At 55.0% G+C, this 15,159-nt stretch overlaps 1 protein-coding gene across 4 annotated transcripts in view; it reads right to left on the reverse strand.

Annotated features, from left to right (window-relative positions):
* Positions 1–5,851: 5,851 nt before the first annotated feature.
* EVI5L (ecotropic viral integration site 5 like) overlaps positions 5,852–15,159 on the reverse strand; it is a 46,120-nt gene continuing 36,812 nt past the window's right edge. For 3 of the 4 annotated variants that reach the window (XM_038740459.1, XM_038740458.1, XM_038740461.1), the window contains 6 exons: positions 12,399–12,539; positions 11,896–12,051; positions 11,650–11,796; positions 10,568–10,663; positions 10,370–10,465; positions 5,852–8,277 (listed from right to left, as the gene is read on the reverse strand). In XM_038740459.1, coding sequence (XP_038596387.1) covers positions 7,996–8,277; positions 10,370–10,465; positions 10,568–10,663; positions 11,650–11,796; positions 11,896–12,051; positions 12,399–12,539 — 918 coding nt within the window. In that variant the 3' untranslated portion in view covers positions 5,852–7,995. Of the gene's footprint in view, positions 8,278–8,694; positions 8,774–10,369; positions 10,466–10,567; positions 10,664–11,649; positions 11,797–11,895; positions 12,052–12,398; positions 12,540–15,159 lie in introns of all 4 variants that reach the window. The other variant, XM_038740460.1, reaches the window with a different exon arrangement.

A 15,159-nucleotide genomic window follows, 5' to 3' on the forward strand; every position in this document is an offset into this window, starting at 1 on the left:
GAGGAACGGCGGAAAGTCTTCCCACAGACCCTGCACGGGAACAGCTTCTCCTGAGGGGGTGAGGGGAGAGGGTGGGACAGGAGACGGGGCGGCAGGGGAGGAGTGACTCCTGGGAAAAGCAGGGGCAGGGCAGGAGGTGGGAGGCAGGACCCTTGGCCCCTCCGAAGCCACCCCCATTCCAGGTGTGGAGAGCTTTGCCAGAAGAGAGGACTTCGGCAGGATCCTTCCTCCCTGCTTCCTCCTTACCTTGAGAGTCCGGTTGGGCCTTTCTGGGAACTCCGGCGGCGGAGGCGGGGGCCCTCCTCGGGCACGACCAGGGGGCTCCAGGCCACGGGGGGTGTCCCAGGGGATGCAGGCTGGCAGAAGGGATGGGGATGCTGCAGAATCAGCCCCAGCCGGGGGAGGCCACCCCGGTCCCTTGGGGCCGAGCCCCCGGGGGAGGTCCGCCTCAGTTCAGAGGCAGAGGGCCTGGCGGGGATAATCCCGGCCTTCAGGGCCCACCCAAGCAGTCGCCTGCCACTCAGCGTCCAGTTTACCCGCCCCCCACCCCCTCCCCGGCTTTCTCCAGGGTCCAGGGAGGGTCTTACGTGGAACAGGTGAGGGCCAAGCCAGCTGGAGATCAAGGGGCGCAGGAGTGGGGAAGGCTGAGGCTGAAGGGCCCGAGTGCCTCGGGGAAGGGGATCGCTCTCCCCCATCCCAGGTCTGGCTCCTCACGGGCTGGGGCATCTCTCCCTGGATGAATACTGAAGAGGAAGAGCGAACGCTCCCTGAGGAAAAAACTCGGCACCAGAGAGCTCAGTCCTAGAGGCCCCACTCCAGAGGGACAGCGTGGAGGGGCTGCGGCAAAGGCCTGGGAATGGGGAGTTTTGAAGACCTACTGGTGTCCTGGGGGCAGGGCAGGGTGGGTGGGTGGGTAGGGAACTGGTACACCATCATCTCCTTCAGCGGGAGGCTGGCGGTGGGCGCGGGAAGGGGCCGTCTGGTCTTCCTTGCGGAACACCAAGATGCCCGGCATCACTTACCCCCGGAGTCTGCCGGCGCCCTCGGCTCCCGCCTCCCCGGGGGCCTCCTGCTTCTCACCAAGAAGGAGCGGGGCATAGTGGAGGCTGCGAAGGGTGGGGTTGGGGCTGGTTGGGGCAGGAGGATGCCCCTGGCCCTTTCCCCCGCACCCCCACCCTCTGACTCTCTCGTAACCCAGGGGCAGTTGTGTTGGGTCCTGAAGGTATGTACTATTGGAGAGCCGGGAACCAGGCGGGGAGGGGAAAGAGGAAGTCCCAAGGGGTCCCTGGGCTCGGGGTTGGGGGAACTGGGCACCAGAGCCCTCGGGGGCTCATCATCCCAAACATTTGGGTGCCTTGGGCAGATGAGGGATGGATGTGGGCTTGGTGTTCTGAGGGGAGTGGTAGTTTGGTGCTAAGGGCGGGGGGCACGCGGCCCCCTCCCCTCCACAAATCATCCCCTGCTGCCTGGGAGCTCTTTGCGTGCCCCAAGGCCTCCGTGTCCCATGCTGCCATCCCAGTCATCCCTCCTCCAGAAGGCCCAGGGCACTGCAAACACTCACCTTGGATCCTGCTGCAGAGAAGTCTGTTCCCCGCCCCGGGGGCTGAGATTCTCGGCCCCCCAGGCCACACCCCGCGGCCCCCCCAGGACCAATCAGGACCCTCTTTGCCTCCCCTCCACCCCCCCCCAGGTTGAGTTCCCGTTACAAACCACAAAGATTTCCTCCCCAGATGGGCCCCAGCAAGACCCAGGTGTCCCCAAAGAGGCCAGGCCTCTCGATTTCCTGAGATTTGGGCGCATGGGGATCCCAGGCCCCCGGTCTCCGCCACACCCATCTTCTGTGTCCTGACAATCTCTTGTGGACCCTCCTCCCACTGCCATGCCTCGTTGCTCGGAGGATTCTGGGCCCAGTTCTCCCCTCAGCCCAGGTCGGGGCCTAAGAAACCTCCCACTTGCTCTGTGACTTCCTAAGGAAACAATGCAACTGCTGGTCCTAGCCTGGTGATGATAATAATAATAATAATGGTATTTATTAAGCGCTTACTATGTGCAAAGCACTGTTCTAAGCACTGGGGAGGTTACAAGGAGATCAGGTTCTCCCACGGGGGGCTTACGGTCTTAATCCCCATTTTACAGATGAGGGAACTGAGGCACAGAGAATAATAATCATAATGATGGTATTTGTTAAGCGCTTACTATGTGCAAAGCATGGTTCTAAGCACTGGGAAGGTTACAAGGAGATCAGGTTCTCCCACGGGGGGTTTACGGTCTTAATCCTCATTTTACAGATGAGGGAACTGAGGCACAGAGAATAATAATAATAATGATGATGGTATTTGTTAAGCAGACTGAGCCCCTTCCTTCCTCTCCCCCTCATCCCCCTCTCCACCCCCCCATCTTACCTCCTTCCCTTCCCCACAGCACCTGTATATATGTATATATGTTTGTACATATTTATTACTCTATTTATTTATTTATTTTATTTGTACATATCTATTCTATTTATTTTATTTTGTTAGTATGTTTGGTTTTGTTCTCTGTCTCCCCCTTTTAGACTGTGAGCCCACTGTTGGGTAGGGACTGTCTCTATATGTTGCCAATCTGTACTTCCCAAGCTCTTAGTACAGTGCTCTGCACATAGTAAGCGCTCAATAAATACGATTGATGATGATGATGATGTAAGCACTGTTCTAAGCACTGGGGAGGTTACAAGGAGATCAGGTTCTCCCACGGGGGGCTTACGGTCTTAATCCCCATTTTACAGATGAGGGAACTGAGGCACAGAGAATAATAATAATAATAATAATGATGGTATTTGTTAAGCGCTTACTATGTAAACACTGTTCTAAGCACTGGGGAGGTTACAAGGAGATCAGGTTCTCCCACGGGGGGCTTACAGTCTTAATCCCCATTTTACAGATGAGGGAACTGAGGCACAGAGAATAATAATAATAATAATGATGGTATTTGTTAAGCGCTTACTATGTAAGCACTGTTCTAAGCACTGGGGAGGTTACAAGGAGATCAGGTTCTCCCATGGGGGGCTTACGGTCTTAATCCCCATTTTACAGATGAGGGAACTGAGGCCCAGAGAATAATAATAATGATGGTGTTAAGCGCTTACTATGTGCAAAGCACTGTTCTAAGCACTGGGGAGGTTACAAGGAGATCAGGTTCTCCCACGGGGGGCTTACGGCCTTAATCCCCCTTTTACAGATGAGGGAACTGAGGCACAGAGAATAATAATAATGATGGTGTTTGTTAAGCGCTTACTATGTGCAAAGCACGGTTCTAAGCACTGGGGAGGTTACAAGGAGATCAGGTTGTCCCACGGGGGGCTTACGGTCTTAATCCCCATTTTACAGATGAGGGAACTGAGGCACAGAGAATAATAATAATAATAATGATGGCATTTGTTAAGCGCTTACTATGTGCAAAGCATGGTTCTAAGCACTAGGGAGGTTACAAGGAGATCAGGTTCTCCCACGGGGGGCTTACAGTCTTAATCCCCATTTTACAGATGAGGGAACTGAGGCACAGAGAATAATAATAATAATAATAATGATGGTATTTGTTAAGCGCTTACTATGTAAGCACTGTTCTAAGCACTGGGGAGGTTACAAGGAGATCAGGTTCTCCCACGGGGGGCTTACGGTCTTAATCCCCATTTTACAGATGAGGGAACTGAGGCACAGAGAAGTTAAGTGACTTGCCCAAAGTCACACAGCTGACAAGTGGTGGAGCCGGGGTTTGAGCCCATGACCTCTGACTCCAAAGCCCGGGCTCTTTCCACTGAGCCACACTGCTTCTCTATCTACTCTTCACATGTGGATTTGTACCCTTTATTCACCCTGCTCTCAGCCCCACAGGACTTATGCCCATATTTGTAATTTATTTTAATGCCTGTCTCCCCTTCTAGACTGTAAGCTCTTTGTGGGCAGGGAGATGTCTACCAACTCGGTTATATTGTACGCTCCCAAACGTTTAGTACACCGTAAGTGCTCAATAAATACCACTGATCGATAGATACTCTCCACTATCTGTAACTTATTTTAATATCTGCTCCCCCTGTGGACTGTAAACTTCTTTTGGGCCGGGATTGCACCTACCAACTCTATTATATTGTACCTTTCCAAGCACTTAACACAGAAGCAATGTGGCTCAGTGGAAAGAGCCCGGGCTTGGAAGCCAGAGGTCATGGGTTCTAATCCCGACTCTGCCACTTGTCAGCTGTGTGACTTTGGACAAGTCTTCACTTCTCTGCGCCTCAGTTACCTCATCTGTAAAATGGGGATGAAGACTGTGAGCCCCACGTGGGACAACCTGATTACCTTCTAGTAATAACAATAATAATAATGTCATTTATTAACTGCTTACTATGTGCAAAGCCCAGCGCTTAGAAGAGTGCTTGGCACATAGCAAGCGCTTAACCAGTACCAACGTTATTATTATTATTTTTCTGCAAACAAGGGCTCAATAAATATCATTGATTGGTGAGTCTTTGAAACAAACCCCTTAGCAGAAACTTTTCCTGATTGGCCCAAACCAACTCCCTTCTAGACTCCTCTTCTAGACTGTGAGCCCACTGTTGGGTAGGGACTGTCTCTATATGTTGCCAACTTATACTTCCCAAGCGCTCAGTACAGTGCTCTGCACACAGTAAGCGCTCAATAAATATGATTGAATGAATGAACTCCCCTAACTATACTTTCACTGCTCTTTAAGAGGCCTGGGAGACATACGTTCCCAAAGAGAGTCGATCTGTCAGTCCTGTTTCTCCCAACCTTCGACCACCCCATTTCCCTCCTAGAGTAAGCCACCCGAGGGCAGGGACTGGAGGAGGGAAGGCTGAGCATGGAGTCTCCTAAACCCCCTTTTAGACTGTGAGCCCACTGTTGGGTAGTGACTGTCTCTATATGTTGCCAACTTGTACCTCCCAAGCGCTTAGTCCAGTGCTCTGCACACAGTAAGCGCTCAATAAATACGATTGATTGATTGATTGATTGATTGATTAAACAATACAGCATAGCTCACAAGCTCCTAGAGGGCAGGGACCGCATCATTTCCTTGCTCTAATGTACTTCCCTCAGTCCTCGGGACGAGGCTCAGCCCACAGTCGGTGCTCAAAGGATATTATCCAGCTAAAACGGATAAATGCAGGGACCTCCATCAGTTCTCGAGAAGCAGCGTGGCTTAGTGGTAAGAGCCCGGGATTGGGAATCAGAGGTCGTGGGTTCTAGTCGTGACTCCGCCACTAATCAGTTGTGTGACTTGGGGCAAGTCACTTAACTTCTCCGTGCCTCAGTTACCTCATCTGTAAAACGGGGATTGAGAGTGTGAGCCCCGCGTGGGACAACCTGATTGCCTTGTATCCACCCCAGTGCTTACAACAGTGCTGGGCACGCTGAGTAAAACAGGGCTAGGGCTGCCCTCGGGTGGGAGAATAATAATAATAAGGATGCTATTTGTTAAGCACTATGTGCCAAGCACCCTTATTATTATTATTTTAATGGCATTTATTAAGCACTATGTGCAAAGCACTGTTCTAAGTGCTGGGGAGGTTACAAGGTGATCAGGTTTTCCCACGGGGGGCTCACAATATTATTGCGTATATAATATTATTATTATTCTCCCACCCGAGGGCAGCCCTAGCCCTGTTTTACTCAGCCAATCAATCAACGGTATTTATTGAGCGCTTTCTGTGTGCAGTGTATGGAACGTAGGGGAGAGCACAACAGTTGGTAGACACTTTCCTGCTTAAATCCAAGGAGATGCCAGCAGTCCCGCGTCCACGTTCCCCCGCCGCCCCAACTAAAGCTGGCCCGCTCCCTCCTGAGACCTTTCCATGTGAGACTGTGTAAATAAGTTTTATTATTCTTTCCAACCTTGTTGGGGAAACAGATGGATTTATACAGTCTGAAAACATGGTGGCAGGGAGGCGGAGGGGCGGGGAGTGTGGGGTCGCACAGTTACAATGACGTTACAGAGCAGAGGCTGGGGAGGGAGAGTGGACAGGAGAAACCCCAGCCTGGGCTGGAACAGATCCAACCCTCTTGCTCTTTTCTGGCTCCGACACGGGAGGTAGGGTGAGGGCGGGGGAAAGAGAAGCCCAACCCAGGGCGTGCCCTAATGGCGCCCGGAACAGACCGCCAGCTTGGGGTGTCACTGGTGGGGAATGCGGTAACTCTGGGAGCACCAACGTGGCAGGCCTGGCCTTGGGCTGAGCAGCAGCTGAGGTGGTGGGAGGAGAGAGAACAAGGTGGAGAAAACTGGGGGAAAATGTGCACAGAGAATTTGGCACCTTGATAAATATCTCTCAACTTGGCAAATAAATACAAACAACCGGTGACAACTCAGAACTGATGTGGCTGGGGGAAGGAAGAAGAACTGGGGGGAGTGAGGATGGCTTTCTGGCCAGGACCCTCCTAGCTGGGTCAGGGGGAGAGGCCGGATGCCAAGAATCAAGCGCCGTGGTGGTGGGGGTGGGGGTGAAGCTGGCCTTGACCTCTAGCCTCTGGGTCGAGGGAGGGGTGATGAAAAAGCTAAAGTATTTGGTTACTCACTGCGTGAGCAGTGGTTACCATCTTCATTGTGTGCCTACGGGCACCGTTTTGTAAACACATCCCTCCAGGGAACCGGGGAGGAGCCGGTAAGCCTGCAGCATGCTCCCAGTTTCTCTTTCAGGGCTGCCCTTCTTCTCCCTGCTCTTCACCCGCTAATCTATGCAGGAGATGGGCAAGGCCCTAAGTGAAGGGTCTGGGTTGGCTGAGCCGAGTAGACCCGGGAGCCGGGGGGACGGGGGGCGGTGGCGCGCGGCCCAGACTGCTGGTCGAACAGTCAATTTGGAGGGCTCAGGACCCTCTGGCCCTTTTCTGCTGGCAATATGGCACAGTGAAGCTTGGTGGGAAGAAACCCATGGACAGAGAGAGAGGGGGCAGCTCTTGGGACGCTGCTAATGGCAGGCCGGTGCCCAAATTGGCCAGGGAGAGGGAGCCTGGACAGTCCTGTTGCTCCTCGAGGTGCCCAGGGGCTCCAGCAGAGGCAGGAGCTGCAATGGGGTGGGAGGGAAGAGAAAGTCACAGGACCCCGGACTAGGTGAGATAGAGGTTGGGGGGAAGAGCAGGAGGTAACAGTGGTGTCGGAGGAAGCCCTCAGCTCCTCCACCCCATCCCCCCAGGGCCTGTGTGTGTACACAAGTGCGCTTGGGGACCTTCTCACCATGCTGGAGGGAAGGCCCTGTGGAGGAGGAGGAGGAGGAGGAGGAGGAGGGGGAGGAGGAGGAATCAGCTTGGTGGCAGTGGGTCTGGGAGAAGAGCAGACCTTCTGCTGCCCCGGAGCCACCTTCTGCTGCAGCTGCACCAAAAAAGCCACGAGGCAGCTGGGAGCTCTGATCTCCTCCCCCACCCCACCCCGCCTTCGGGGATGGGAACGGCAGTGTTACTTTCTGGGCCCTGGGAGGGGGGAGGAGACAGAAAGGGGACCCAAAGAGCCCCCTACTAGATAAATAAAAATTTGGAAAAATAAAATAGATTGATGGGGATGGGGAGGGAGAGCCCAGGATTGCTGCTGTTGGGGAGAGCCTGGCTCTAGCACCCCAAGGAAAGCCTGAAGGCTTTGGGGGCACTCAGCTGGAGCAAATCTGGTCCGGAAAAAGAGGGAGAGAAGCCCCTAGGGGGCCGGGGGGAGCTTGATAGGAGGAGAGGCCATGGGTTGGGGGGAAGGGGAGGGAAGCCACACAATGGAGTCAAGTTTAAATATGGAGTAACCACAACGGGCCTCAACAGTAGGCCATGTAGACAACACTCAAAGTCGACGCTCTCGGGTGTAGGCAGGGAAGGGGTTGGGGGCCCCTAGAATCATTCCCTCCCCCGGCCCGTTGGCCCGGCCCCTCCAGGAAGACCCAGAAACGGGGGCCTGGGAGAGTCGGGCCACGTGAGAAGTCCAAATCGGCTCCGGGGGCACCGGCGGAGGCAGGGGCTGCTCTCGGGGATGGCGTCAGTTGCCCAGGTTCTGCTCAAAGGGCGGGACCAGTTCCTCCGCCTCGCTGTCCGTGCTGCCTTCGCTGTCTTTGGCAGGGCGGTCCAGGCGGCGGAAGAAGCGGGCATCACGGGGGGAGAGGGGGTACAGGGCATCTTGCAAAGCTGCCCCGACCCCCACACCCAGGAGCTCCTCCTCGTCCGAGGAGGGCAGAGAGTCCTCATCCAGATGCCGTCCCAAGTGGAGACTGTCGAATGCCAGAGGCTCCTCAAATTGGGGTGGCCCCTTCAACAACCGTACCTGGGAGGTGGGGGGTGAGGGCGAGAGAGCATCAGGAAAGGGAGCAATGCCAAGGAAAGGGGCTGGGGGTTGCCCTGTGATTGGGTAATTTCCCGAAGGGGAGGCTAGGGACTGACTCAAGGGAAGAGGGGAGGAGGGAGGAAACCCGGACCCAAGACTTGAAGAGAAACAGAAGAAGACTTTGGGGGGTGGGGCAGCGGAAGGGAGGGAGAGGTTGGGGGAGGAGGGAGGCGAGAGAGGAAAGAGGGCTGAGAGCGAGAGGGAACACACGTAGAGATTTGGGATTGCGGAATAAAAGGTCAGGGAACAGTGGAGAGATGTGGGGGCCGAGGGAAAGCCCTCTATAGACAGAGAGAGACCTGATCCTCCAGAACACCAGGACCCAAGGGGGAAACCCCAGGAGGGAAGTGGCGTTACCCTGGGCTCTGATATGAAGGGATGGCCTGTGGGAGACAATCCCCAGCATGCAGTGCGTCGCTTCGGTCCAGCTGCCAGCCTGCCCAAGGTGAAAGACTCTACTCAGATTAAGGCAACACTTATGGGAGATACGGGGCCAGAATGGGGTGGGGGAGCAGTGCTCATAGGCTAACTGAAGAGTGATGAACTGGGAGTTGACCTCTTAGCCCCTTGGCTCTTCTTGACCTGCTCTGCTCTGAGGGCTGGGAGTAGAAGCCTGGCGGTTTTTCATTCCTCTGTCTGTCAACCCCTTGAATCAAGCCCAGAACTCAGGTTTTCTGGACTTCAACTGGTCTGTGGGGTCATTACGTGGAAACACTTTAAGGCACCATCTTTGTTTTCATGTTTGTTCTGTTCACTCAGATTCATATTCTTGCTCTCTTTCCCTCCCCACTCTTTCTCTTTCTTCCCCCTTCCCCTCCCCACTTTCTTTCCATCTCCTTTCTCCCCTCTCCCTTTCCTCTCTCTCCCTCCTCCTCCTCTCTTTCCCCACTCCTCTCCTCTCTCCTCTCTCCCCCGCCCCTTATTCCTTCTCTTCCTACTTTTTTCTCTCCCCCCCCCCCCCCCCCCCCCACCAAGGAGTTCTAGCTCCCTGCTCTGTCCACTTTTCTGGGGCCTTGGAGCTGGGGAAAACACCCTAGGCGGGTGGAATTTGTAAAATCAATCCTGCCTTGGGGCCAGTTTACCTCTGTTGCTAAGACAATAGGCAACCCTTGGTCTGTGCCCCAACCAGAAGCCTGACTGAGGATGCAGAATGTCCTCCGGAGGAAGAGGGGTCAGCTCACCCCCAAAGCCTATGTTCCTTTCTTGGCAGAAAATAACATTGTTAATGATGACAATGACAATATTTTTTAAGCACTTACTACGTGCCAAGCACCGTACTAAGCACTGGGGTAGATACAAAATGATCAGAACAGACACAGTCCCTGTCCCACCCGGGGCTCACAGTCTAAGGGGGAGAGACAAGAGGATCAAATACCCATTTTCCAGATGAGGAAACTGAGGCACGGAGCCGTTATGTGACTTTCCCAATGTCACACAGCAGGCATGTGGCAGAGCCAGGATTAGGACCAGGAGCTTCCCTGGGCAGGTCTAAAATGTTCCAGAGGGGTCCTCGTCCCTCACAAGGACATCAGCGGCCTCCCTGGCAATGGTGGAAACTTTCCAAGGAATGCCCCAAACTCCTGGGAATTCCCAGAATCCTCTATGAGAACCTGTTAAAAGGGAAGATTGGCCTCTGTTCTGGATAGTTGAGGCAGGCACCTGGAGGCCCCTTCCAGGGCTAGGATATTCATTTCGACACCCTATCTGGAGAAGCTTCAAAAAATGCCGAGACTGTCAGTGGGAACGCCAGGAACCTTGGGCTCGTCAGAGACTTCCTCAGGAACGCCCCGGGACCCACGGCACAAATACCGGAGGCTTTCCAGCCTGTTCCCAGAGGATTGTGATTATAGCCCTGAGGAGGAAGAGGAGGAGGAGGAGGAGGACGGGGATGAGGGGGAGGAGAAGGAAGCGGTGGCGGTGGCTGGCTCTGAGACGGGGTAGGAAAGGCAGCAGTGGCAGCAACAGCTCAGGATGATATGGGTGGAGGCAGGGGCTGAGGGAACGGATCCCATGGAGGGCGGGGGCCACTCACCTCTGCCTTCAGTTCATCAATCTGGTCCTTGAGCTCACGGATGTATTGGGAGGAATCTGAATGGTTGAGCTGCCCCTGGATCATCCCCTCTTCTCTCTATCCGGGGGCAGGGGAAATGGGTCACGGGGCAGGGAAAAAACACGGGGCTGGCATCTCCCCTCTCAGATCATTCCACTCTCTGGGCTCCGGGGACCTCACCTGGATCTCCAGTTCGGCAATGCGCTGTCGCATCTCCGCCACGGCCGCCATGCTGTCCGCTTCCCTCAGTCGCACCGCCATCACCTCCTCCTTACTCTGAAGGGAGAGGGCACAACATGAGGGTCAGCAGAAAGTGGAGGCGCTGGCTGATGGAGGGAGAGATGTGGACTGAGAAGGAGGTGATGAGAAATGGGCCTCGTGGAAGGCAGTATGAGGGCAAGAGGAGGAAGGGAGGAAGGGCTGATGGGGGGAAAGAGAGGAAGGGTAGGGGAGGAAGAGAGGAAGGGTCGGGGGGAAGAGAGGAAGGGCTGATGGGGGGAAGAGAGGAAAGGCGGGGGAAAGAGGAAAGGTGGGGGAAAGAGAAAAGGCAGGGGGAAAGAGAGGCAGGGTGGGGGGGAAAGAGGTAGGGTGGGGGGAAAGAGAGGCAGGGTGGGGGGAAAGAGAGGCAGGGTGGGGGGAAAAGAGAGGAAGGGCGGGGGAAGGAGAGGAAGGGTGGGGGGAAGAGAAGAAGGGTGGGGGGAAGAGAAGAAGGGCGGGGGGAAGAGAAGAAGGGCGGGGGAAGGAGAAGGGCAGGGGGGAAGAGAAGAAGGGCGGGGGGAAGAGAAGAAGGGTGGGGGAAGAGAAGAAGGGTGGGGGAAAAGGAAAGGAAGAGCAGGGGGGAAGAGAGGAAAGGCGGGAAAAGAGAGGAACGGCGGAGGGGAAGAGAGGAACGGTGGAGGGGAAGAGAGGAAGAGCGGGGGGAAGAGAGGAAAGGCGGGAGAAGAGAGGAACGGTGGAGGGGAAGAGAGGAACGGCGGGGGGGAAGAGAGGAAGGGCGGGGGGGAAGAGAGGAAGGGCAAGGGGAAGAGAGGAAGGGCAAGGGGAAGAGAGGAACGGTGGTGAGGAAAGAGGAAGGGCAGGGGGGAAAGAAGGGCAGGGGGGAAGAGGGGAAGGGCTCGGGGGGGGGGAAGAGGAAGGGCGGTGCAGGGGGAGGGGAGGGTCAGGGGCTGATCCTGATAAAAGAGAAGAGGGGAAAGAGAGACACTGGAGAAAGTTGGTGAGCATGGAAGGGGCAGCGGGCCAGTGGAAGGAGCCCTTCCCACCTTGCACTCAGCCTCGGCGTGCTTGCGCTTGCTCTCGCTCAGCTGGGTCTGCAGCCCCTTGTTCTGGGCCACCAGATACTGAACCTTCTCTTGAAGCCCCGTGTTCTCCACCTCCACCCGGTTCAGGAGGTTCCGGTGGATCTGGTCCTGCAGAGGCCGGGCGGGGAGGGGAGCGAAGGGGTAAGCACAAAGCCTCCGCCCAACGGGCCCCCCGGCCACCTCCCGGCCCACGGACTCCTTCCCCACCTGGGTCTCCAGCTCCACCACGTGCTGTCGCAGCTCCCGCCCCTCGGCCAGGGCCTGCACCTCCCGCAGCCGAATGGTCATCAGCTCTTCCTGCAGGTCTCCCAGGGCCAGCTTCCGCGGGGACTCCTTCCAACGCCCTCCTCGGGAGAGGTGGGCCTATCCGGAGGGGAAGAAGGGTCAGTGCCAAGGCCTGCCCCTCGCCACAGAATCTCTCCGTGCCTCTCGGAGGGGGGCGAGGACTTAAAGACAAGGGGCCTCCTGGTGCGGGGCGGGGGGGAGTTGTCTTGACTCTCTCAACCCCTCTAATAGGAGCGAGGGGGAGGGGGACTCCCTCCCCCACACTAGCAGCCCCCATCACCACCCATCATCATTCTCGCCAGCTGAGCCACAAGGCGCGGCAGCCCGGAAAGCGGCAGAGGCCTGAGATGACCGTGACGGGGGCAAGCTGGTGCCAGGGAAGAGGCGTTTGGGGGGCTCTGGAGAGCAGAAAGTAACCCCGTTACCTGCCAATTGTCGGTGAGCTCCTGCACTTGTAACTTCAGCTCCCGCAGGGAGGTTACGGCCTCGCTCTCCCGCAATTTCAGAGCCTTCACCTCCTCTTGCAGATGGGCCACGTTGTTCTCATCTGGCAGTGAGTTATTCCTCTGGGCAGGGCCAGGAGAGGAGTGTTAGCACTTGGGGGACAGGGGACCGGTGGTAGGGTTCTGACGATTTTGACACCTGTCTAGATGTTTTGTTTTGTTGTCTGTCTTCCCCGTCTAATAATAATAATGATGGCATTTATTAAGTGCTTACTATGTGCAAAGCACTGTTCTGAGCGCTGGGGAGGTTACAAGGTGATCAAGTTGTCCCCAGGGGGGCTCACGGTCTTAATCCCCATTTTCCAGATGAGGTAACTGAGGCCCAGAGAAGTGAAGTGACTTGCCCAAAATCACACAGCTGACAATTGGCGGAGCCGGGATTTGAAACCATGACCTCTGACTCCAAAGCCTGGGCTCTTTCCACTGAGCCACGCTGCTTCTCTTCTACCCTGAGCCCGTTGTTAGGTAGGAACCGTCTCTATATGTTGCCGACTTGTACTTCCCAAGCGCTTAGTACAGTGCTCTGCACACCGTAAGCGCTCAATAAATATGAATGAATGAATGGGAGGTGGATACCTAGATTAGTCTTCCCCTTTTTGGCCTCGTCTATCGGACAGGGAGGATGACGTTTCTTTTGGGAGGAGGAGGAAAGACTCTAGACTGGAAGCTTGTTGTGGGCAGGGAACGTGCCTACCAATTCTGTTATATTGTACTCTCCCAAGCACTTAGTCCAGTGCTCTGCACGCGGTAAGTGCCCAATAAATGCCGTTGACTGTGTATATATGTACGTTTATAATTCTATTTTTTTATATTAATGATGTATATATATATCTATAATTCTATTTATTTCTACTGACGCCTGTTTACTTGTTTTGATGTCGGTCTCCCCCCTTCTAGATTGTGAGCTCACTGTGGGCAGGGACTGTCTCTACTTGTTGCTGAATTGTACTTTCCAAGCGCTTAGTACAGTGCTCTGCACACAGTAAGCGCTCAATAAATACGGCTGACTGACTGAACGATTGATTGAGGAGGGGGGAAAAGGAGGAGGGGGAAATCAAGGGCCAGGTTTTCTGTCACTTTCAGGCTCTACGTCCAGGACGGTGGCATCTGGGTCACCCTCTCAGCCCTGAAGGAAAGTGCACGCACGCATGTGTGTATATACACACACACACACCTGCGTGGTCTACCACAGCACACGGCACTCAGATGAATGTAGCACAACGGACTCTCTCTCTCTCTCTCACAAACACGCACGCACCCAGCAGATGTTCTGGGGGATTCCATCATAAGACCATCAAAATCCGAGCGGGAGGGCCCCTCTGGGGTTTCCCCACAACCAGGTGGGTGAAAAAAAATCACTAGCCCAGCCACAAGAGCATTATCGGCACGTGAATATCGGCACACGCTTCCACGTATTGGGTGCTGCCTCTTCTCAGGCGGCCTGCAAGTTGAAATGCCGGGCTTGCTCCCCTTGGGCTCGTCATTTCTCGATTTTGCTCTCTGGGCATCCCTTCGCATTTATTGAGCGCTTACTGTGTGCAGAGCACTGTACTAAATGCTTGGGAGACTACAACATAACAGACACATTCCCTGCCCACAACAACCTTCCAGTCTACTGTCCTCTCCCAAGCGCTCAGTCCGGTGTTCCGCACACAGTAAGCGCTCGACGAGTACCACTGATGGATTGCCTGAATCCCCCTCACCTCCAGGTGAAGGCCAACTTTCTCCCCCTCCCACAGACGGGAGGCAGGAACGGATGAAACTGAGGTACAGAGAAGCAGCTCATTTCTTCCCACAGGGTAAAGCTGAGATGGGAACTCAACTCCACGGCCCCGACTCCAGCCAAGGTGCCCGGCCTTCAGTTGCAGCGGGTGGGGGAGGGAGGGAAGGATGACACACAGAGAGGGCTATCAGGCTCCCCTCTCTGGCCATAGCTGCGAGGAATCGATCAGTGCTATTTATTGAGCACTTACTGTGTGCAGAGCACTGGATTAAACCCCCCCCCCCCGCCCCCTGTACAGCCCTCCGCCCTCACCCCACCCCCAGCTCACCAGTATGTATACTGGGATGATACAAGCCCTCCCATTCATTCATTCAATCATATTTACTGAGCGCTTACTGTGTGCAGAGCACTGTACTAAGCGCTTGGGAAGTACAGTGCCCTCCTTTCCCTTCTTCTCCCTTAAGGAGCTCGGCTAAACAGGGGAAGAGCCAATCCCCAAGTCCCGGATTTCCCCAGAAGCTGGTAGCCATGCACGGGTTCTCCCCAAAGCCCTCCTAAAATTCCACCTCCTCCAACAGATCTTGCCCAATTAATCTCCCAACACCCTGAGCCATATCGGCTAAACCGTATAAACCCATCGGCCTACTCCAGCGCGTTGATCCAACTGTATATTTGATTATTGATTTTGCCTAGTCTCGGTGCAAGTATTTTACGTCTGTCTTCCTCCGTCAGAGTGGAAGCTCCCTGTGGGCCGAGAGCGGGTCGCTTTATTATTCTGTACCTCCCAAGCGGGCGCTCAGTAAAGACCACTACTACTACGAGATCTGTTCCAGGGGGTATAGATTCTCATAGGAACCAGACACAGGACACCTGGGTTCCCGTTTCAGCTTTACCCTGTGGGAAGAAATGAGCAGCTTCTCTGTGCCTCAGTTTCATCCAATCCTGCCTCTTGTCTGTGGG

This window comes from Tachyglossus aculeatus, chromosome X1, assembly GCF_015852505.1.
Source record: "Tachyglossus aculeatus isolate mTacAcu1 chromosome X1, mTacAcu1.pri, whole genome shotgun sequence".
In the NCBI taxonomy this organism is placed as follows: Eukaryota; Metazoa; Chordata; class Mammalia; order Monotremata; family Tachyglossidae; genus Tachyglossus; species Tachyglossus aculeatus.